Source organism: Hypomesus transpacificus, unplaced genomic scaffold (assembly GCF_021917145.1).
Source record: "Hypomesus transpacificus isolate Combined female unplaced genomic scaffold, fHypTra1 scaffold_60, whole genome shotgun sequence".
Classification (NCBI taxonomy): Eukaryota; Metazoa; Chordata; class Actinopteri; order Osmeriformes; family Osmeridae; genus Hypomesus; species Hypomesus transpacificus.
The window spans coordinates 1028041-1052408 of NW_025814033.1; the positions used below are offsets into that span (position 1 = coordinate 1028041).

Sequence of the window (24368 nt, forward strand, 5' to 3'; positions counted from 1 at the left end):
ATCGCGATTAATCGCATTAATGTCATAGTTAACTCGCGATTAATCACAATTAATCTAACATTTTTATCTATTCTAAATGTCCCTTGATTTCTTTTTGTCCCGCTACTTTTCCTCGTTTTAATGCACATGGAAAAGTGGATTGGATTGCTTAGTGCAATCTATCTTTTTTTATTGAAAACAACATTACAATCGCCTGGTTTTGACGAGGGGGCGGAGAATTCGCATCAGCTGTGTGCTTGGCCATCAAATGGTATTTCAGACTGGACGTGCTGCGATGATAGCTCAGTTCACAACGACAAAACACATAGACCACTTTGGTCTTGTCAATGGAACCATTTGGCAACTTTTTAAAAGTAAACTTTCCATTCAGAATTTTGTTGGCATCTTATTGAAAACAACATTGCAATCGCCTGGCTTTGACGAGGGGGCGGAGAATTCGCATCAGCTGTGTGCTTGGCCATCAAATGGTATTTCAGACTGGACGTGCTGCGATGATAGCTCAGTTCACAACGACAAAACACATAGACCACTTTGGTCTTGTCAATGGAACCATTTGGCAACTTTTTAAAAGTAAACTTTCCATTTAGAATTTAGTTGGCATCCATTTCGGCGTCTCGCGTTGGCCATCCACTCAAAACGTAAAGTTAGCCTACTACTCTTTAACCGGCTCGCTAAAGCAAGTGTGTGTGGCGTGCCTGTAGTTTTTTTTCCGGTCTAGCTAGATCCGGTGTGGTGTTGTAGTTTTTCCAACGTCAGTAGTTGTTGCAACAGCATGTGAAAAAAACTAAAGTTTGCAAGGCCAAAAAGAACGTTAATCGCCCGATAAAAAAATTGATGCCGTTAATTTGGGTTCGCGTTAACGCCGTTAATAACGCGTTAAACTGACAGCACTAGTTTGGACACATTTTCCCATTCAATGTGTCCAAACTTTTGACTGGTACTGTACATGTATACAGACACACACACAATTGTATGTGCAGGGACTACCTTTTAATCAGCCCCTTGGGTGATAACAATATGTGATTTTAACTTTAAGCCTCATACAGTAATAGTCTTTATGAGACGCAGACTTGCAGTTACATCTTACTGTTCATTTTGAATTTACACTAAACAAGAACATACTTGAGGGTTGGATACATCTTTTTTAGTCATCCATGCGACTCCATCTTAACCAAGAGATTAATCTGTCTGGCAGAGAAGAAAGTCTGACAGCAGAGTCTGAATAGAGAGACAGGTGAGATGTTTTGTAGCATTATGTAAATCAAAGCTTTTTCTAACAGACCTCAAGTCACAAAAACAAATTTAAGATCTACTGGAGAAGATGGCAGTCAAATTGCTATTTAGGCTATTAAACAGTTGGTATATTCCAGTACTAAATAACACACGTGATTCAAACAAATGGCTTGGTATCAGGCTTCTGCTGAGCTTGAAAATGTAAGGGTGGGTGTCAACCCGCCCCCACCTCTCATATGCTAAAGTCTGGAGTTTCTGGACAGACTCTACTGGATGGCTCTCACACCCCATTGTGTAAAGATTTGGTCTGATTGGTTGGTCTTGTGTATAAAAGGAATTGTAATGCATTGTCCTGTGGATTCTTCATCTCCTGAGACCTTTTCCTCAGCTCTGACGTGTCCTTGTACTCCTTCCTTACATCTTGCTTGATATCTCCACAATAATCAATAATTACAATAATTATGTTAGTGTAGGTAAGAGTTAACCTTAATTTTCTAACATGTTTACCTTGTAATTGATTTTATTCATTTGCAGTGTTATTAAATGCGTATTTCATTTACTCTTACCTTGACCATTCTTGCTCTGATTAACCCATAGTCAAATAACTGTAATTCTATTGGCCTTATTTGGTTCATGTTAAAACACTGTTCAGTTTCCCATCTTCCTTTAAACCATAGGGGAATTTATTTGGTTGTTTGGACAATATTTAACCCCCTACAATAACAACCCTTTAATTTGAACCAAGTGGGTTTGGAAGAGGGAAACAGCTCAAATCTGTCGGACAACAATGTAGAAGAAAACAAAGAATTATTTTCAAAAGGCCTTTTTCCTCCTAATTTAAGCTTGAAGTATGTGAAGAAGATTGAAGAGTGGCAGACATGGTGCTCTTGGGAAGAAGTGGGTTGTTGATAATCTTTAATCAACCTGTTTTGCGTGCGGGCCCGCCCGCGGGCCCGAAACACTGCCCCCTCCTCCCCCAGTTATTACGCATTAAAAATCATAAAAAAAATTTTTCGACTAGTACACATGTTGTACATCGTTGGAAAGCTACGATTCTTGTGCTTCCATTGAAATAAACCAATTCAAGCTCAACTTGCAACAGAAAGTAGCGTCAACGTCTTTATCCGGTGACCGTTCATTCAACAATGCCAGAGAAAAAAGTTGTACTTACCTTCGATTACTTAGGAATGTCCAGGTATGCACACAACTCATCAAAACCACATCTGCTTACATTCCCAAGGGTCCAAAGTATCAAACCATGTCGAGTAGTTGTCCAAACAAAGAATTATATCCACACATAGCCACGATCTTGTTGCTTCATTGTTACTTCGTAAAAAAAAATATTCTGTCTCTCAACGCACTTTAGCTCATAGCATGAGATCTGGGTCAAGTAGAAACACGGGGATAGTCTTAAAATGGCCGCTACACTCTGACCTTTTGATAGACACCTTGGTTTAGCCAATAGGAGCTTCCATGCCCCGGTGACAGTCCTCTAAAGCCAACCAGGTCTGTGCGTCCAGCCCGCCCCCCGCCCACCCCCCCCCGCCCCCTCTACACGATTTTTTCTAACTGGCTTGGATTGATTCTGAAAAGAGCTAGTTATCCTTGTAGCTTAGCGCTAGCTGTAAATGGCGATACCCCATATGCCAGGTTTTGTGGAGCCTTCAAAATAAAAGTCGATTGCGCAATATGTCAGTGTTCTTTGTGTGCCAATCCTGGAATTCAGATAAATCACTCCAATGTGTTCATGCTTCAGTTTTCGTGTTTCAGTAATACTAATGAGGGATTTAGCTGTTATATATGATAGTTCTAAGGACCACCGTTCATTAGAGATAACAATTATACCTTTTTATCCTAAGAATTTGACCTTGGTTAGAAGGGTCATTCTGGAGTCTCCAAAAGGCCCTTTTAGAAAACGCCTGGATGTACTCTTATAAAAACATGTGTCAAATATGAATATATTGTGGTATCATGTTTGACTTTTGATCTGAATTGGGTAAGGCTTCAACCTGTGGTCCAATTCTGTCTTCCAGCTAATACCTACCACCTCTAGGCCTCTTCAGGCCTCTGTTTTCAAAACAAAATCCAGGCGGAAATAGAAACTTTCACTTTCCTTGTGTTCAAGCTTCTATTACTCAACACCAGTAGGACTGACAGGGGTCCTGACAACAAGGAACATAACTTCAGAGTGTCAGCTTTCAAAAGAGTCCATTTACATGCATGTACTCCAAATGGTTCAAGAACAGCTTTCAATTTACTTTGGGCATGCTGTTTAGGCGTTTTTAGGCACATTTAACAGTCTCCAGAACAGGTTTTAAGGTAAAAAAAAAAATCCTAAGGCAATCCTCTGGCTCCTTCAACACCTGCAACACTGCTCTCAGCAGGAGTGAAATCAGCTTGATTTGTGTATCTTATACATACACAAACACATCAAATACAAATTCACTTCTTTTTCTACTTAAAGAAAATAATGGGTCTCGATATTTAAGTACTGGGATCTGATAAGGATGTAATTATAGACCATAATGGTGATGAAGAATGGTATGGATGATAAGGACATTTCTCTGCGACAGTATGGTACTTTAGTTTAGTGAAGTATGATATATCATGTTTGCTATGCTCTGTTTTTTTGTTAAATGTGTATTGTGTGGAATGTGGTCTGTCTGAACCTATGTTGATGTTATGCTTATTTATCTGATCTGATCATTCCACAGCATAAAGAATGTGACTCCAAAAGTGGGTGCAGAAGAGACCCATAACGCCATCCGGCGGGCATTCAAGGTGTGGCAGAATGTGACACCATTGCGCTTCGAGGCCGTGCCCTACAGCGACCTAGAACGGACCAAGAAGGATGTGGACATCACTATTATCTTTGCCTCAGGTTTCCATGGAGACAGCTCACCCTTTGATGGTGAGGGCGGCTTCCTGGCCCACGCCTACTTCCCTGGACCTGGGATTGGGGGCGACACACACTTTGACTCAGATGAGCCTTGGACGCTGGGGAACCCTAACCATGACGGTAAAATGACATACAGATATTTGCAGATTAAAAGTTGCCTGGGATAAGATTCTTCAGGACACATTTATTTAGAGCTATGCCTGGCACCATTCTTTAGTCTCATCTAAACTATGCTGTAGGCTTGTTCCAGCCTTCCTCTGTGCATTTTGCAGATAACATGTTTACACACAGGCATCTTTCTTACTGAACCACACTGTAATGTCAATGCCATTTTATCAACCTTTCAACCGCTACATACGATGGTAATAGTCCCACAGAGACCAGTGCCATGCAAGTAAAGTTAGTCATTGTGTGTTCTTGAGTTGCATTTGGAACACACTTGTAGATGACAAGCATGGGTTTTTGTTTTCCCATGTGGAGCGACAGAGGGGAAATATTTCAGTTGGCACATGAAGTGGAATCGGAATGAGGATCCGAAATTTGCGTTGTAATCCGGTCTGTTGTAATCCGGTAATCCGGGGTCTCCGGTCCATAGTGGAACCGGGTTTCGGTACCCAACCCTAATGGCATCTCATGTGGCTTAGTTCAGTGTTTCCCAAACCTGATATTCGGGACCCCCTGGCCTGCATGTTTTAGATGTTTCCCTGCTCCAACACACCTGATTCTAATGAATGGGTCATAAGCCTGATAATGACCCATTAATACATAAAACCTTTTTATTTATTCCTACTAACATTACCTAGAATTTTAGAGCTGTATAGATGAGCAGATCAATTCATATCTAAACATATTTATTTTGCTTATAGGAATTCTAAAATGAATACCAGAGGAGAGAAGGCGAAACTCCTGGAGCCGAGTGCACCAGCTGGGCGTAAAAAAGTTGGTCTTAGCTACGTCCGACTTTGTGATTTGAATTTACAATGCACCAAGCTTGACAGAACACGGTCATAGCTATGCCTGGTTTTAAGATGCGCGTCCTTGTGAAAATGCGAAAGAGTCGATCGTTGCCAAGCAACACATTTAAGAGCCTATCCAAAGCGCACTTAGCTAGCCTATCTCCCTTCAAAACAAGTCATGGATTTTTTTGGGGGGGAAAGAAAAGGAAAATAAATTTTACTGATAGAGAAATTTGAAAACTTTTAGAGTTATTTACTCAGAATAGAAGCGTGCTCACGGGGAAATGTAAGCCTAATAATATCAACACAAACAAACAGAAACAATCAGCTTGGAAATCGATCACGGACGACTTTTTCTCGCCTTAATGCCCTTTCCCTATGTTGCCTATAAACAAGACGCGCTGCATGTGCGATCAAACTGTTGTATATTATAATTACCATGGATATTAGCCTGCTCCCCACTAGGCGTAAAATGTACACCCAGGTGCAGCACATAAAGGGCTTAAGTCTAACTGGTGCACTAGTCGTAACTTTAAGTTAGTCGTAACTTTCAATTCTACGTCGGACGTAGCGTACGCCCAGGCGTACGCCCAGCTGGTGCACTCGGCTCCTGATGCATGTGTGTAAATAAACTCTTAAAATGTTCTTGTCTTTTTCCAATACCTGCCTATCCTGTGGTGGATATTTGTCTCTGGAAAGGCTCACAATTCAGAGTTGTCTTTCTTGAATTGTTTTAATCTTGCAAGCTGACACATACAGACGTAAGCAACAGTGCTTGTACCTCTTGTGCAAAGATGTGTCCAGACCCATTTCTATAGATCATTAGGGGGGATGGGATCGCATCTTTGAAAGATGCATTCACGAAGAAGAAGTCCTGTGCACATTGCAGTAGGGAACAAAACATAGGCTATTCTAAATGATCTGTCAGGCTAGTTGTAGTAGATAGGCCGCCTATTGATTTATCAAATGCAACTCTTGGTTTACATGCGCTACTGCCCTTGCGTAACCTGCCATCTACACTTGAAAGTCCCAATGTTACAGTAATACAATAGCCTACATAAAAACAAAATACACATTCTCAACCAGTTTGATATTTTGGACATATTATCCACTGTCTTGTCATTCTGAAAGTTGTTAAATTGAATAGGCTAAGCATCAACAGGCTAACATCAAGTAAGCCCTTGAAGACGTATTAGATGGTACCCAATTGCTGTGAAAGTACCAAGTCAATTAACTGAATTGGCAAGCATATGTTCAAGACAAAATCAACGTATTTGTAATGTATGTATGTAAGGTGCAGGTGTCTGATACACTCAAGTTTATGGAGCTAGAAAGCTGACAAAATATAATATATATAATCTATTTGTGTTAACACTGTGAGATACATTTTACGAGTCCCCTCTTAAGGATTCTCAGAATCCTCACAAATGTACTTGGTCGAAAGGATCATACAACAGTAGTCTGTTGGGGGGTTACAACAAGGGGAGGGTTTTTTATTGGTGGTTCGGGGCCTCAGGGATCCAGTGTGGGGGTGACCTCAGGAACAGGGGCAGGATCAGGATTGAGTCTTCCTCTGTGTTCATCATGGGTGATGAAAAGTGTGCCAAGTGGGTCCACCCACTTTGGCCTTCAATCTTGATGGCAGATGGGGTGGCCAGGTTCACCCGTTGAGGACCTGTCCATCAAGGTTGGTACCATGTCAGTTTGATCACCTTCACGTACTGGTCACCTGGGATGAATTGGATGCTGGGTCAACAGGTATACCTTTCTCCTGTGTCTGGTAAACAGTGGCATACAGAGACCTCAAAGACAATGTTAGAGCCCTAACATATTCAGACAAATCTGTACTTACTTCTTCCAGATATTGGAAGGAGGAAGTTGGCGGTCTCCATAAAATAATCTAGTGTGAGCAATGTCACAGACCAATCACAGACCAACATTCTACTGTAAATTTTGCAACACCTTTGAAACAACTGGTTTATTTTTTTCCTGTAGTTTTGGCATGTTTTGGGTTTTTGATATCTTGTCTAGGGTCTTGCGTTTAGTGTTATGGCTAATCAACAAACCTAGGAACATTACCTCCTCCTGATACCACTGTATCTTTGTATTGGCTACTTGATGTCTTTTGTCAGGTAGGACTGTCAATTGGGCTAACAAGCCTGCTTGACATGACTCATGGTTTTCAGAATACATTTTAAGCTCATCAATGTACTTCACGAGAATGGAGTTGTTAGGCAACTCCAACCCTGTAAGATCCTGGAGAATATGGTTGAAGATTGAGGGTGAATCACAAAAAAAGTGTATTGTTTTCCATCTTAGGTAAATGTAAGCACTTGTTAGGAATGGTTTGCTGAACCCAATGCTAGTTTCCTCAAGGATCACAATGACTCTTGCTTAGGGACTTGTTGCTCTTGTTGGTTAGTGTGGTTTTTGTGGTTCATGTTGTTTTAATTTGTAACTTGTATAACTGCATGCTCTTATGGGTCTTCCCTTTTGGCACTTGTTTAGTTTTTTCACAATGTATGCTTCATGTTTTGGCTGCTTGCAATGTTTGGGACTACCTCGTTGTTATGATCAGTGACCTTTGCTTTTGTAAAGCTCTCTCTTGAAAGTCGCTTTGGATAAAAGCGTCTGCTAAATGCATAAATGTAAATGTAGTGGTAACTGATTTAAACTGTTGTATTCGCTGCTAAATATTCTTATTTAGTTAATCTTATTTTTAATTTTTACTGCTGCTTGCTATTTCTACAGGTACACTTGCACTTAGAGATTCATGTTGTTTAATTGTAACTTGCTTAACTACATGCTCTTATGGTTCTTCCCTTTGGCACTTATTTTTTGGTTGTTCACAATGTGTGCTTTGGCTACCCGCAATGCTTTGTTGTTATTATCAGTGACCTATGCTCTTTGTAAAGCTCTCTCTTGGAAGTCGCTTTGGATAAAAGCGTCTGCTAAATGAATACATGTGAATGTAAGGTGATACTGTGATGCTTTTGCTAGTGGTATGGAACGCATATATAACTATCTTTTAACTAAAACATATCATGGTGGCTGGGATGCTAACAAATTGGTGGTAGGGTCTGCTACAATAGGATTGGTCACAGGAAGGATAATGGTGTTCATGTGCCACAGTATGTACCAGGACACCAGCCTTCAGTATCTTGTCAATAGTTTCCTTATTATTCAACTTTCCCTGTGGGGACATGGGGTACTGGTTCTTCCCAGGTCCTAGGTTCAGGGGTCACCAGGGAACACACAGATGCCTGAAGTAACTGACTGTTCAAGAGGCAGAACCAACGCAAAGCAGCTGGGCCAGGCGCTGTCTCTCCTGCCACCCTTAAGCACTAGCTGTCTCCGGTGTTCAGCAACATCTTTAACACCTCCATGGAGACATGGAGGGAACAGCATGGATGGGGATAGTGTGCGGGCAGATGTCTTTATATAGGGTGAAATGGAATAAGAAATGCAATACAAAATGGCTGAAAGGGGTGTATTTATGTAAATGTCCACATTGCCTCAATATCTTTGTGTCAATAAATCAAATATAATGATTGATGGTTTTTCAAACCTTACTGGCTTCAAGATGACATCTTTCTGAAGTACCATGCGCAATTTCATGCAATTTTACCTTGAAATGTCAACCGTTTCTTAACCTTTGTCCCAAAACTGACCAAAGCTAATACTCCGCCGTTTCCAGTGGTGGCTAGTGAAATCTTTTCTAGGTGGGAATGTGAAATATTCAGTCAATTCGGTAACCATCCTAATACAATTGAACACAAACAGCAGGATACAAGTGCTCTGTGAAATTGTAATTATTTAATGAATATTATCATAACACTCAGTTCAGAAATATTGAAAACCACAGACATCTGGGCACATGAGCCACTCAACACAACACAACTATTACCGGTGACCTTCGTGCTTAGCAATATTGACTCTGCCTAGCATGGCTAGTGTAGTGGTAGAAACAGGTTAAGTGTTCAGGTTTCTTGTGATGTCTAAGTCCATTAAACTTTCACTTCCTTGGAGTAGCAAGTGCTGTAGTCTGACGCATGTGTAATGAAGACGATGAAACTGGTTATTCTTTCCTCTTGAGTGGATTTATTTATCAAATGATCAAAAATGAAAAAAAACGTAAAACTGCCTTTTTGTCTTGGCGTGGTGCGCCCTGTCCGCACGTTGGCCCGATGACACGGTCAAAGACTGTTTCCGCACACGCCTGCCACACCCCCGGCCAAGGGTCACTGCACCGCCTTAAGTAGGTTCCCTCATTGGAAAGGAAGGCGTTTCCTGCAGAGGGACACTCATGCAGTGGTAAACACACTAAACAGGACGTAATTAATAAAATACTCCTTATATGCTCACTTAAATCTATACCACTGTTTGGAGCTCTTAGTATTCAGTCAAAATAAATGAATGGCTCCTACACACCGGACCCTAATTGTGTGAATAGGCACCAATTACTAACAGAAACACTGCGTAAGGAGCCATACTTTAAACACCATTTCTTTACATAACCAAATGTTACAAGATGAGAACACAGAAACACATCTACATCCAACCATGAAACACATCTACATCCAACCATGCCATGCCTTGGTCTTCATTCGGTGAACACTGAAGTTTCTAGGAGCAGGCAAAGTTTTTACACTGGTCTTATCAAAACTCCAGACCTGGGGTCTCATTCATTAAGCTTGCGTACGCACAAAACGGGGCTGAAAATGTGCGTACGCCACTTTCCACGCAAAGGTTGTGATTTATTAAAAACAAACTTGACGGAAGAATGTGCAGTCCTCCACGCAAACTCTGACCCTCCCGTAGGCCTAAGCACATTTTGAAAACGGTTGGAATTGGCGACGCAGATGACCGTATGTAGCCAGACTGCAGAAATTGAATGTGGGAAGAACATTACTCCTAATATTTATATTTTGTTTTCCTCACACACGTTTTTTTTCATGATTATCATGAAAATTACATCGAGTGTTATTTGCGCTTGTACTGAGTGATGATACTTGTTACCTTGTACAATCCAACTCCAATTTAAAATCAAAATTCAGCGCTGTCTGTCTCACCATCAGATTGTCCACTACGGGAGTGCAGAAGGGGGAGATTCCCCGACTGCATGGAATATAGGATAACATCACAAATCCTACCTTTAGATAACTGCAGAACACAGTGTAGATATAACTAAATATATTTATTTAATACTGGGCAAATATCCTCATATGTCAAAAACTGGAAATACAGTCGTTAAGCTCCCGTGCAATCGCTATTCTCCATGTCCTTGTTATCAGTCCAGACTTAAATAGACTACTGTTGATAACAAAAAGCTTTTGGTTTCAAATTGTATCTCGACTCCGGGTATTGTCTGGCACAGTAGACGCCACTCGCACAGTTTTTTTTTATTGGTGATCCACCGGCCACCAAATAATGTGGTTTTCGGGCCTCCACCAATACGCTAATAGTGTCTGAGAATGAGAAATTTCGCTTTTTAGTTTTTTGGTTGCCATTATTCACCGTGAAGAAGAATTGCATGCCAGGGTCATGAGATACTAGATTAGCATTCATGAGGTGCTTTGCATTGACCATTTATGTTTAAAAATGGGCGTGTTCAGGGAGGGGTAACATGCTGATTCATGTAAGCACACTTGTGGGTAATCTGTGATTTATAAAGGGAACATTGCGATCAGATGTGCGTATGCAAGGTTTTATAAATCTGAATTTTTGTGTGCGTACGCCATTTTAGGCTTTTGGGCGTGCGTACACTTTTTGTTAGAATCCTACGCACAGTTTTATAAACGGGACCCCTGGTCTTAAGAGTAACAGTTCTTGTTAGACCCTGTGACCCAGGATGGACTTTGAGTATTCTTTCCAGAGGCCAGGATCCTCACGGAGCTGTGCTGTCGACCACCATTACGACATCTCCTTTCTGGACTCCTCTCTTCACAGTGAGCCATTTCTGTCTTTCCTGCAACAACGGTAAGTACTCACAGGTCCATCTTTTCCAAAACAAATCAGCCAAGTACTGAACTTGTTTCCAACGTCTTCTAGTGTACAGGTCGGACTTCTGGAACAATCCAGGTTTGAGAACAGGATGAGTTTTTAAAAGGAGAATGTGGTTCGGAGTCAGCGCTGCAAGGTCTTGCTTATCCTCTGTCACAGTGTTTAAGGGGCGGCCGGGGCTGTTTAAGATGGTTTCTACCTCACACAATAGTGTTTCGAGACCTTCATCATCAAGTTCCTGTACTTTCAAGATGGAATACAGAACTTGTCTCACCATGCGGATAAGTCTCTCCAAAACTCCACCGTGATGGGAAGCTGCTGGAGGATTGAATCTCCACTGAACTCCTTTCTGAATTATTTCTTTCTGGATCTTGTTGTGGTTCCAGTTGGACATGGCCTTTTGCAGTTCGTTCTTTGCCCCAACCAGGTTAGTCCCGTTGTCTGATCTAATGTGAGCCACCTGACCTCTTCTGCTCATGAATCTTCTCAGGGCATTGAGACAGGAGTCAGTGTCCATGGAGTGAGCCATTTCCAGGTGTATGGCTCTGCTTTACATGCACGTAAATAAAACACCATATCGTTTTACAAGACTTCTTCCTCTTCTTACCTCAAAGGGCCCAAAGTAGTCTACCCCAACGTTACTGAATGGTGGAAGATCTGCTCTTAGTCTCACCTTGGGGAGGTCCGCCATCTTCTGCTCTCCCATCCTGCCCCTTGTGCGTTTACAGATAACGTATTTTGTTAGGACCTTACAGGCCGTGGAGTTGGCGTTAACAATCCAATACTGTTGTCGGAGTGTTGAGAGGATGTGGTTTCTGCCGGCATGCCCAAAGTTCTCATGTATGTGACGAAGCAGAAGAATGCAGATGTGGTGATCTTTTGGCAGAATCATTGGTCGCTTGGCCTCATCAGGCATTGCTGACTTATTCAATCTTCCCCCTACTCGCAGGAGTCCTTCGTCAAGCACTGGATCAAGCTTGTAGATGTTGTTTTGCCTGTTTAAAGCTTTTCCAATTCGAGTTACCTTCTTTAGGTGTGCCACCTCATCTGGATATCTCTGTCTTTGGCAAAACACAATAATGGCCTTTTCTGCCTTTGACAGATCCTCCAGACTTATTGAACACTTTCCCAGTGTTTTCTTAAAGGCTTGCATTTGGTCATATATCAGCTTGCTCTGGATTCTTGTTTGAGGTCTTGTTTCCAGACTGGCGATGTTGTCTATTCGTTTCGCTACAAGTGATTGAAGAGTGTCTTTCAACTTCAAATACCATGCTACTGCTCTCTTTAACCTTTGCCAACCAGAGAAGTGTTCTAGCAGCTGGTTTGTTGAATTATCCTTTTCTTTTGTGATAACACTGAACACGTTTGTGCTTCCTCTTCCGTCTTCCACAGAAACTCTGGTCCCTGGATCCATTCTTTGCACTTCACCAGGGTGTTTGAACTCATGCCTCTCGACGCCATATTGGCTGGGTTCAGTTTAGTTTCTATAAACCTCCACTGGTGTACGTCTGTGTTGTCTCTTATGACTGAAATCCTGTTGGCCACGAAGGTGTGGAATCTTCTCTGCTCATTTGCTATGTATTTTAAAACAGACTGACTATCAGTCCAAAAGGTTGACTGACTGAGTTTGAAGTCCACCTCCTTTCTCAGCATCTTATCTACTTTAACTGCCAGCACTGCAGCTGCCAGTTCCATGCAAGGAATGGTCATCTGTTTCACAGGAGCCACTCTTGCTTTACCAAGCATGAAAGAAACGTGTGTGACATGGTGGTCTGCAGTCATCCTGAGGTAACTCACTGTGCCATATCCATTGTCACTTGCATCGGAAAAGTGGTGCAGCTCGGCCTGTTTGACTGGTCCGAAACCAGAGGGTTTCACACACCGAGGCACCTCAAGGTTCACCAGCACACCTAGATTCAGCTGTAAATGATTTGTTCCTTTGGAATTTATTTTTAAGACTAGACAATTGCTGCTCTGCCACCTAGTGGTTGTCTGGCATGATGACATATTTTCTCCTGAACGGTAAGTCCAAAGTGTAATGGCCGTTTAGCAGACTGACTGATTCTTCTTTTTGTCCTCCAGAGACATATCAACTTTGTCTTCGCTTTTGTTGAAGTCACAGCTCTTTTAAGTTTCCTATAGATGTTCTATTTGCAGTCACACGGGTACACCCAGTCTTGTGGCTTCCGTTCAGCGGGCCACTGACAGTCCATCCTAGTACGGTCTTTACCGCGTATCCACCACTTCCCATGGTTCTAGAGCCTTTGGATTATTGCTGCCAATCAACAATTCGACGTTGGCTTTGATTCTGGGAATGCTCACCTCTCTAAGGTAAGTAAAACTAGACAGGTCTTCACTAGTGGTAATGCTACTTGTGTCTACTGGCATGCTTCTTTGGGTGTAAACCTCAGGCAGCACAATAAAGGTTTTTCGGTCTATAGCAGAGACCTCCAAGCCTGTGATTATCTCTGAGCTCACCGACTTTTCTTGGGACATGGTTCGGAGCAAGATGTTGGTTTTTATCTATGTTCAGCTTGTCGATTAGGTTTTTTTGTGCAGAAGGTTGCAGAACTCCCAGAATCCAGAAAGGCGTATGTGTGTATCACCTTGCCTCCTTTGGAGTGTTTCACCTTCAATGGCACTATGGAAAGCATGCACTCACTGCTGCTGTGTTCGTTACCAGCCCCAGAATGCTCATCACCTCTGAGCGACACCTGCGCACTACTGATAGGGCTTTCACTGATGACTGCTCTGACTTGATGTGCAGAACAGTTGGGTGACCTTTTTCGCATATGGAGCAACTTAGACGCCCTTTGCAATCTTTGCTAACATGCCCAGCCTTCACTAAGTAAACAAAACAGATTCGATTCTGTTTTAGAAATGTGATTTTTTCCTTGTGTACTGTAGCGTGGTTTGCACGGTTAAGATTAGCAATACTTAGTTTATAATAAAGTATAGTAGTTCTTGGGGGCACCACCTCTGATTTGTGAAAGGGACAGAGGAAACCTTATTTAATAATATTCAATAATAATAGCACTCGTAATAATCAGTCTAATCTTAAGTAGGTAGGGAATTCTATGAAAGTAGAGCAGATCATATAACGTGAGAGGTACGTAAGTATTATACACAATGATTTATTTAAGAGAATGTAATTATAGTGAACACATACCAGATAAGTTATGGGTTAGTTGGGCTAAAGCAGTACAGTAGGCCTACATTCTAATGAGAGCGCACTACACAATGGCTGCGTAGAGCGCGTGTGGAGGGGAAGGGGAGAGAGAGTGAGGAAGAGGTAGAGAGGAAGAGGCTTCTATAGTAACAATGGACGATCAATAGCAACTGACCTAACGATGGTCAAGTTAAATCATTTGTAAAATACAATCAAACGGAGTCAATGGTTCGTTATGTCCAACGAATAGGAAACGGAATCTCTCGTCAAAGTTCCGGGCGCAAAGTGAATGTGCAGGTTATGAGGTAAAGGTTAGAGAATGTCGCGAACACCTCAAGTTGATCCTACGAACAAGCGGGGGTGATTGTACGTTTGGGGGTTTTATACTCCAAAGAACAGGGGGTCATCCGTGTGAAGGTGACCTCTCTCATTGGTCAGTTACTTCCACCTGGGCGTCGTCTTGAGATCTGCCAGAGGTGTGAAGTGGCTGATAGTTTAAGTTCCATTATCTCAAATGTCCATGAAATGCTTAAACTTCAGAATAGAACAATACAACGTTCCTAACTGGTTTTGTTAGTATGATACAATTATTTTGATATCAAGATTGACTGATTTAACTATATCTGAAGGGGAGTTATAATCAAACATCAATTAAACACGTTCTAGGTAAATGAGAAAAACACACATTATAACACATCGACTACTGTCATTGAATTAGTGTCCATGAGCCATGTAGTCCTTGAGAAATATGTTTGTAAATCCACAAAAGAAAGTTCTCCCTTATCCTCCTTTGTCTGATACTGTGTGACCATGTGGTCTCTGTTCCTGACCCCATGCTGGGTCAGGGCTTTGAGGCGTCTACTTCTGGGAGATAAGGACAAAGGGGAAAGGACCCTTCCCCCTTTTCGGGGGTAGGAGAAAGGTGTGGATGGTCCCAAGCTTTGTCTGTTGACTCTCTGCTACATATCCCCCTGCTGGCAATGTCTGACGACTCGACGTTGTTGGGCTGTTGGCACGTAAGAAGATCAGAGAAAAGACAAACACGACAGTACGATAGCATTTCTACTGGACACATTGGCATGAGTGGACTCTAAACAAGGCAGGAATCAATGGGGCTAACTTGGGTCCTATTAATAAGTTTCTCTAGGTTAAGGTTCTATGCCTAAAAGGGAAAGGAAAGAAAGAGAAAAAAAAAAGAAATAAAAATGAATAGAAATAAAAAATAAGACGTGGGAGTGGGCTTTGACTACCTGGAGTCACAGTCGTATTTGTCAGGGGCCAGGGTAGTTTGCTCATGAGACATTGTAGCATATTATTGTGGTCAGTCATGTTGGGTTTCTGGTACAGATTTATTTATTTTTGGTAAATTGGTGGAGCCATATTTGTCTTGTTATGGTATTTGTCTATTGTTTTTGGTTTAAGGGAAGGTTTGTTTTGTGAACTTTGAGGCACTTGGCCAAGGTACCTGTTGTGCACTTGGTTCATCAGCAATTCGACAGGGTCAGCTTGCTGGTATAAAGCCAGGGCTCTGTGCATGGCTTGTTGTCCGCGAGTAGCAGTGGTCTCTTCCGGGGGTTGTGCCACTTCGTCACAGCTGGGGTGCTTCTTCTGGGATACTTGTCGACCAAAGTAGGTCTTCCTACTTTCTGCGCTCTAATCCAGTTCGCATCATGTGACTTCTTTTGGACCTGTGACGCTTCTCGTCGCAGGTGGGTTTCTGCTGGCATCCGACGGTCATGGCATTTTGCGAATTCTTTTCGAACCTTTTTTCTTGATGGGTGAGTGGCGTACCTCTGGGGCGGTCTGGAGTGGCCATCTAACCCATGGATCGGGTCCTCTTCTGAGAGATGTGGATCAGACGTGGGATGTCCCCCCCCTTCCACTGTGAAGACTGTGTTCTGGACTTCAGGGTGAGGCAGTGGATAAGGCTTCTTGACGTGGGTCCACATCTGGTTTTGGTTAAAGTCAATGAGGGGTTCCTTTTTGTTGAGTAGATTGTGTCCAATCAGCAGTTTCGGTCGAAGAGACATGGATGGGGTGGATTAGGGGCATTTCCCCAAGTGTTTGCTTCAAGTACAGAGTCTCTGTGAATGGAGCTTTGTTTTGGGTGAAGCCTGTCACGTTGAATTCACTATCTTCACTGTTAATCCATCTTCTGTGTGAGCTAGCTATTCCTTTTAGCTGGGCGGCCAAGGTGGGTGCAATTAGGCAGAGTTCTGCACCCGTGTCCAGCAATCCTTCGCCGGGTACTTCATCTTCAAGTGTGGACGGAGGCATAGCTTCGGTTAGCTCCTTCTTTCGCTTCGAGGGCATCTTTGAAGGTCAATTCCTGTCGTATTAGCTGTGTTTCCTGTTCCGTTAGCTGTGTTTTAGCTTTTTCCAGTTCTTCGACTAGGTCGCTGGTTTCCTGGTCCTCTGCTGCCATTTTGAGGGCATCCCTGAAGGTTGATACCTGATGCGTTAGCTGTGCTTTAGCTTTTCCTAGTTCTACAACTAGTCCCCTGGTGTCCTCTTCCAGTCGTTTTCGTCGGTCTTGTTCCCTTTCTTTCGCTTCGAGGGCATCTCTGAGGGATCTTTCTTGTTGCGTTAGCTGAGTCTTAGCGTCTTCTAGTTCTTCGGCTAAACTGCTGGCTTCCTGTTCTCTTTCTTCTCGTCGGTCCTGTTCTCTTTCTTTTTCTTTGAGGGCCTGTTTGAGGGATATTTCTTGTTGCGTTAGCTGAGTCTTAGCGTCTTCTAGTTCTTCGGCTAACCTGCTGGCTTCCTGTTCTCTTTCTTCTCGTCGGTCCTGTTCTCTTTCTTTTGCTTTGAGGGCCTGTTTGAGGGATATTTCCTGTTGTATTAGGTTTGTTTTAGCACTCTCCAGTTCTCCAGTCAGGTCGCTTGCTTCTTGTTCCAATTGTTCCCGGCGCTGTCGTTCACTTTCTGTCACTTTGAGAGCCTCTTCTTGATCTCGGAGAGCTCGTGCCCATTGTGTTTTGACATCCGCAATTGATAACTTGAGTTGTGCAGCATAGTTTAGACCGAGGCTGGATATGCATTTGATGGTTTGGGACTTGTTCAATGTTTGGCCCACATTTTCTGCGACCACTTCCAGGGTTTTCCTGGCGATCCCCTCAAACGGTAGATCGGTTAGAGATTCCACATAGTTTGGGTTTTCTTTTTCTGATAGGTAGACCATCAATTTCTCAGCTTCCGTGAGGTGAGACATGTTTAGTTAACTAGGGATTGGTTTGGCTAATGGAGGTTATTAACACAATGCTATTGTGGTAAAGTTCTTAGGCACTTAATTTTGTAGTGTTTTTTTTTTTGTTAAAAAAAAACTGTAAAAAAAATTAATGTTTTAATACAAATTAAATTTATATTAACTTAAAATCCGAAATTAATATTCAAAGATTAGCATTCCAAAAGTGAAATTAATATTCAAATAAAAAATTAATATTAAGGTTACAATCGCAGATCAAATTACAGATAATAAACCAAATTGCTGCTGCATCTATAATGTAGCTTTAAATTGGGCAAGGTTTTACATTAATGTCTAATTGAATGTAAAACAGTGAAGCTTATTTTCAAAAGGCTAGGTTTTTCTATTTAAGAATAGTTTAACAATTTGTGACAGTACAGGCTGCGTTGTTCGGCTACTTCCAAACAAAAGTCCTTTTGGACTGATCGCAGATAAAGTGGGCAAACTAAAAATAATACACTTTACGTTAAATTATTATTTAGTGACTGTGTTAAAATTGGATACTGATGAGGGGTAAATAGAATTCGAGTCAACAGCGCCGATATTCTGACAACTTCCACTTTTAAGTGCGCGGAATGAAATCAAATGACAAGTCTTGCTGACGAAGCGTAACTATTTCCGGTTTAGCAAGCAATAAAAGTCCTTAAATTACAGCGTCCACTGTCTCAATAAGTATTTTACTGTTACTTTACTGATTCTAGAAAGTTGAGTGTTTACATTAATGTTGAATTACATGCAAAACAAAGTGAACTTTTTTCGAAAAGCTAGGTTAATCAATGACGAATTGCTTAACAATATTGAAGCATATAGTTTAGTAAAGAACTGCGAAGTCTCTTTCAAAATAAAAGTCCTTTAGGACAAAACCGCATGTTTGTTTCTCGGAACAACTTATCAGTTTCAAGGTGAATTTCGCTTAAGTCTCATTCAAAATAAAAGTCCTTTAGGACTAAACTGCATGTTTGTTTCCCGGAACAACTTATCAGTTTCAAGGTGAATTTGCTTAAGTCTCTTTCAAAATAAAAGTTCTTTAGGACTAAACCGCATGTTTTTTTACTGGAACAACTTATCAGTTTCAAGGGTGTGACGGCCGCACCCTAGGCCACACAAACCCTAACCCCTATGTTATTGTAACATTCCGCTGTCACTTGTTATTTTATCCCTCAGCGTTGATATACGCTATGCCCACACACACATATCAACCAGTAAATACATTATACATAGACTCACATCTGTTCTTTGTTTTCTTTGTTTTATGTGGTTGTGTGATTTAGAGCATGGCACACTTCCAATTGTGGTTAATTGGGGGTAATTGGAAGGTACTAGGTCCCTAAGGAGAGCAGGGGGGATGTGTTAAAGCAATTGTTTACTTAGGTGTTGATATGGCTTTTTCCACCCCCCACATGTCTGTATTGGTTTGACCCGTTGGGATATACACTCCATGTCTGTTGGGAGAAAGGGGGGGCCTTGCTTGGTGTGCTCAGACATGTGTCGGTGTCTCTGTTGGGAACAATAAAGAAAGACGAAAACTGCCCACAATTCCTCGTGCTTTGCTGGGCGGTCCCTTACAAAGGGTAATTCGCTTAACCCAAAATAGGAAACACTACTAAGATACACCTTTTAGAAGCGTGTATGGTAGCAATATAAGTAGTGGTTATGACCCGTTAAAAGGTTATTATGCCTTCTCTTGGAAGCGCTGCCTTCAGATTTACAAAATAAAATGAGACGGGACGCCGTGTCACTGCGCACGCGCGTACCTTCGCTCAACTTTTAGCTCAAAGCTAGATAGCAACCACAAACATTCAGTTGCATGAAAAAAACAATTCAATTAGTACACAGCACAGTATTCAAACAGTGTTTAAAATTGTAGCTATTTGGGGAATTGTTAAATACAACGGACGTTAATTTAACCAAAAGGGGTGGGAGGGTGGGTTCTGTTTCAGACGGAAGATGTATCTCAAGTTATAAATCGCTCATTTCAATCTGTTTCAAAGCCTCGTACGGGGCACCAGTATGTAGCGTGGTTTGCACGGTTAAGATTAGCAATATTATATTTTTATAATAAAGTATAGTAGTTCTTGGGGGCACCACCTCTGATTTGTGAAAGGGACAGAGGAAACCTTATTTAATAATATTCAATAATAATAGCACTCGTAATAATCAGTCTAATCTTAAGTAGGGAATTCTATGAAAGTAGAGCAGATCATATAACGTGAGAGGTACGCAAGTATTATACACAATGATTTATTTAAGAGAATGGAATTATAGTGAACACATACCAGATACGTTATGGGTAAGTTGGGCTAAAGCAGTACAGTAGGCCTACATTCTAATGAGAGCGCACTACACAATGGCTGCGTAGAGCGCGTGTGTAGGGGGAGGGGAGAGAGAGTGAGGAAGAGGTAGAGAGGAAGAGGCTTCTATAGTAACAATGGACGATCAATAGCAACTGACCTAACGATGGTCAAGTTAAATCATTTGTAAAATACAATCAAACATCAACAATTCAATCACAACATGCCAATATGTCACAAGTAAGAAATATTGCAAATCGCAGTTACTGTTGTCGGTTTGAAGAACGGAGTCAATGGTTCGTTATGTCCAACTAATAGGAAACGGAATCTCTCGTCAAAGTTCCGGGCGCAAAGTGAATGTGCAGGTTACGAGATAAAGGTTAGAGAATGTCGCGAACACCTCAAGTTGATCCTACGAACAAGCGGGGGTGATTGTACGTTTGGGGGTTTTATACTCCAAAGAACAGGGGGTCATCCGTGTGAAGGTGACCTCTCTCATTGGTCAGTTACTTCCACCTGGGCGTCGTCTTGAGATCTGCCAGAGGTGTGAAGTGGCTGATAGTTTAAGTTCCATTATCTCAAATGTCCATGAAATGCTTAAACTTCAGAATAGAACAATACAACGTTCCTAACTGGTTTTGTTAGTATGATACAATTATTTTGATATCAAGATTGACTGATTTAACTATATCTGAAGGGGAGTTATAATCAAACATCAATTAAACACGTTCTAGGTAAATGAGAAAAACACACATTATAACACATCGACTACTGTCATTGAATTAGTGTCCATGAGCCATGTAGTCCTTGAGAAATATGTTTGTAAATCCACAAAAGAAAGTTCTCCCTTATCCTCCTTTGTCTGATACTGTGTGACCATGTGGTCTCTGTTCCTGACCCCATGCTGGGTCAGGGCTTTGAGGCGTCTACTTCTGGGAGGTAAGGACAAAGGACCCTTCCCCCTTTTCGTGGGTAGTTGAAAGGTGTGGATGGTCCCAAGCTTTGTCTGTTGACTCTCTGCTACAGTACCTTCTTCTCAAGTTTAGGGCAAGCTTTCAGTTCATGGTCCTCTTTGCAGAACAGACACGGGCTAGCTGGGTTTCTGTCCGGGTTTCGATCTGGGTCTCTGGGTCCTGCTGTGGTTTTGTATTCAAATTGGTCGCGAAAGTTCCCTTTGACTTGGGTTTCAACGTTAACTTGGGCTTTACTCTATCAGTCAAGTCTTGTATGTTGCCATATATTGGGTCTGACATGATACTGACTTGTTTACTAGACTGACCATTCTCACTTTACCAGTGTGTTGCAGCTCACAAGCCCTTGCACGCCACTTTTCTCTAAGTTTATACGGGAGTTTTAGAACAATGTTCTTCATATTGGAGATGGTATCCAATTCTTCCAGGTACTCCAGTTCTTCCATGGCATTGCAACACGTTCTAAGGAACAACGCAAAGTCACGTAAAGCTTTTGGGTCTTCAGATTTCATGGATGACCAGCCAAGAGCTTTCTCCATGTAGGCACAAGAAATCCTGTATTTGTTTCCAAAGTGCTCCTTTAATAATGCCTTTGCTTTCTGATAGCCTCTGTTTGGGTTCCTTATGCTAACAGCTTCTTACCAGCTCCTGCGCTTGTCCTTTGGTGTATTGAATGAGAAATTGTAAACGGTCTTGATAGTCATCGGTTTTCCCTCAATTGCGTGCTCAAAAGAATGAATGAAAGACTTGTACTGGAGGATGTCTCCATCAAAGGGTGAAGATTCCCTTGGGGTAAAGTAGAAAGAACCTGCTGTTTGACAAGAGTTTTAGTACATTTATTCTGCCTCCTAAGAATGCTGGAAAGGTTTGCTGACTCTTGCTGCAGGTTAGGTAAAGGAGTTGTCCTTGCTTGTCTACCTTGACCACTTGTTTGTCTGGTTTCTCGGCCATTTGTTTGAGCTGGGTAAGCCGAGCTTTGCTTATCCTGCGCGAAAGAACGGTACAGAGGTTCGGAATAAGGCTGTTGGTCAAAATCGCTGGTAGATGCATAAGGCTGAGCGACATATCCGCTCTGCAAGGTGAGAAATTGCACACCCCGTTTAGGCCTTACTTGTGGTCCACTGAGTTCATAAAGCAGTGATGCTTTCTCCCTTGCTGTATCACAATACTCATTCATTGCGTCTGAAGTAGGCCTACGCCTACTCTCTGCCTCCGCCACGATACGCACTGAAGCCGTGGATCGTTGGCTGCCCTTGGAGGAGGTAACCGAAGCGCTACTCTTGGAGGAGGTAACCGAAGTGCTATCATCAGGGAAGTCTGTGTTTAAGTCAGGATAAGAAGTACGGTCAGTTGTAATAGCTGGAATCTGGCTGCCAGGGTCAGGGTTTTCAGCCGCATCAACCCACTTTGTCACATTTGAAAGAAAGGCACTCATTTGCTTCACTCTAGGCTCGTACCAACTTTCTGTATCCGCTTCCCGATCCCATTCACTCAAAGTTTCGAGGTACGAAGCTTGAACGTTTTAGAATTCCTTAAACTTTTCGTTCAACTTTATGGCGATTTTGTTTCACTTCATTGATGCATTCGTTATCGGCCGTCAGGGACCTTATAATGTTCATTCGCCGTGTTAGATGCAACAATTTACCGGCTCTTGTAGCCCGCATTCGCACACTCTCTTTCTTCAAGTTATTTTTGTGTATCATTTCAGTTTGCCTTGGCTCTGTTTCTGGGTTTTTGTCGGAGTCGTCCATTACGCCCTTCCAAGTTATCCTTATTTCCCCAGTAGAGACATAAACTATGCCACTTTCCTTCAACTTTCCAGACCATCAAGGTTGTGTCGGCTCCGCCGAGACGCTCACCTTTGTTTGACGCATCCTGTGCAAAGCTGAGTTAATTCGGAAATCCATTGATCCATTGTGAAGTCTTTGACTATTGTAGTGTTAGAAACAGGTTACGTTTTCGGGTTGTCTAAGTCTTTTAAACTTTCCCTATCTCCCTTCACTTCCTTGGAGTAGCAGGTGCTGTAGTCTGACGCGTGTGTACTGAAGACGATAAAACTGTTTTTTCTTTCCTCTTGATGAGTGGATTTATTTATCAAATGATCAAAAATGATCTAAACACACTATGGCGTCAATATCCGGTTATATAGATTTTCCACTATTTTACATTTTAAAGATGTCATTCACTGCAAAACCGAGTTTACCTTGTCGTAATTGAATAACAAAAGTTTGGTGGGTAAAATGGACATACAGTGAACCTCAAAGTCCATTGACACCTCTTTCCTATGCAATCTCACAATTTGAAACTGCTGGTGTAAAACAATCGGTTTCAAAAAATCCACTTTTTACGGCTCTGGTCTGTACTTTTTTTTTTTTGCTGCGCACTGCTCTGTGTACTTCCATGGAATTACAAAGAATAATGTTTTTCAAGGATATTTAAAATGGACTATGGTCGTAAATGCAGTGTTCCAGCTGAACAGGGAATGCTGACACATTTCTGAGTCTTCCAAAGGAACCAAACACATTTGTCAATGAGAAGATCCCTGTGCAGTTCGACCCTCAACTACACATTTGCTCGAACTATTTCACCGAGGACAGATTTTGAAAACCTGGGACAATATAAAGCAGGATTTGCTATGAAGCTGTTGCTGAAAAGAGGTGCTGTTCCAACCTTGTGTTATGTTCATCACAAGCTGTAGTATGATTTTGTCGCTAACAGTTAGTAATCCTAACGTATCCTGCTTGCATCTAGCATAGGTAGAATTTGGGATAATTTAGTTTATTGGCAATAGGGCTTATGGTATTTCATGTTCCTGACCAATGTTCCCTCTAAGCTGCGCGCCTGCGCAGACCAGCTGAAGGACCCGCGCACTAGATTTTCCGGACCGCGCACAAAATAAAATCTGTATTTTTTTAATAAAATTATTTTATAAAACCAATAAATGTTCAGTTGATCAGCGAAATGCGGCGAAGCCACATTATATTTGCAAAACTCATTCGTAATTTTATCTTTACTATATTCGTTGCCCAGAAAAGTGAAAAATACATTTCCAAGTTAACCAATGCGCCCTCGTGCCTGCGAGACAAGACAATGTCATTCAATTGGCTGAAGTGGCAGGCAGAGTCAGAAACACTTCATGAATCGTGACTTACTTGCAGAAAGAGAGCTGTCAGTACGCCAGGAAATAATAAAGCCTCATATTAGTATTTCGTTTGGTCTCAGCATTGAAGTTTTTGACCCTTGTGTGCTTTATAGATAGGAAAATGTCACCCAAAAATCAGAGAGATATCAGAAGTTTTTTCACCACCCAGAGAGTAAGTAGCTAGCAAGAAGGTTGTTGTTAGTTAGTAGGAAAACTACACACACCTGCTGGCCTTACATCGACACCCATTCTACAATGGAAACATGTTTTGAAAGTTGTTAGTGTAGCTAGTGGAGCAACTTTTGCTTGTATTCAATCTATCCCTAGAGTCTGCCATCTTTCGACCAGTGTGTTAGCAGCGGCTTGTCTTGTTGAAGTCAGAAGGATAAAGCTAACCTAGCCACATAATGGGACCGTGCTAGTTTAGCCTAGTACCAGCAGGCTAGCAACTCAAAAGTGATAT

The 24368-nt window shown here is 41.9% G+C and overlaps 1 protein-coding gene across 5 annotated transcripts in view; it reads left to right on the forward strand.

The window, feature by feature from the left end:
* LOC124465553 (matrix metalloproteinase-16-like) overlaps positions 1-24368 on the forward strand; it is a 126447-nt gene that overhangs the window by 18848 nt on the left and 83231 nt on the right. For all 5 annotated transcript variants that reach the window (XR_006955845.1, XR_006955846.1, XM_047017407.1 and 2 more), the window contains exon 3: positions 3948-4252. Coding sequence is in view for 3 of the 5 variants with exons in the window: in XM_047017407.1 (XP_046873363.1) it covers positions 3948-4252 (305 nt within the window). In the remaining 2 variants the exon portion in view is untranslated. The remainder of the gene's footprint in view (positions 1-3947; positions 4253-24368) is intronic.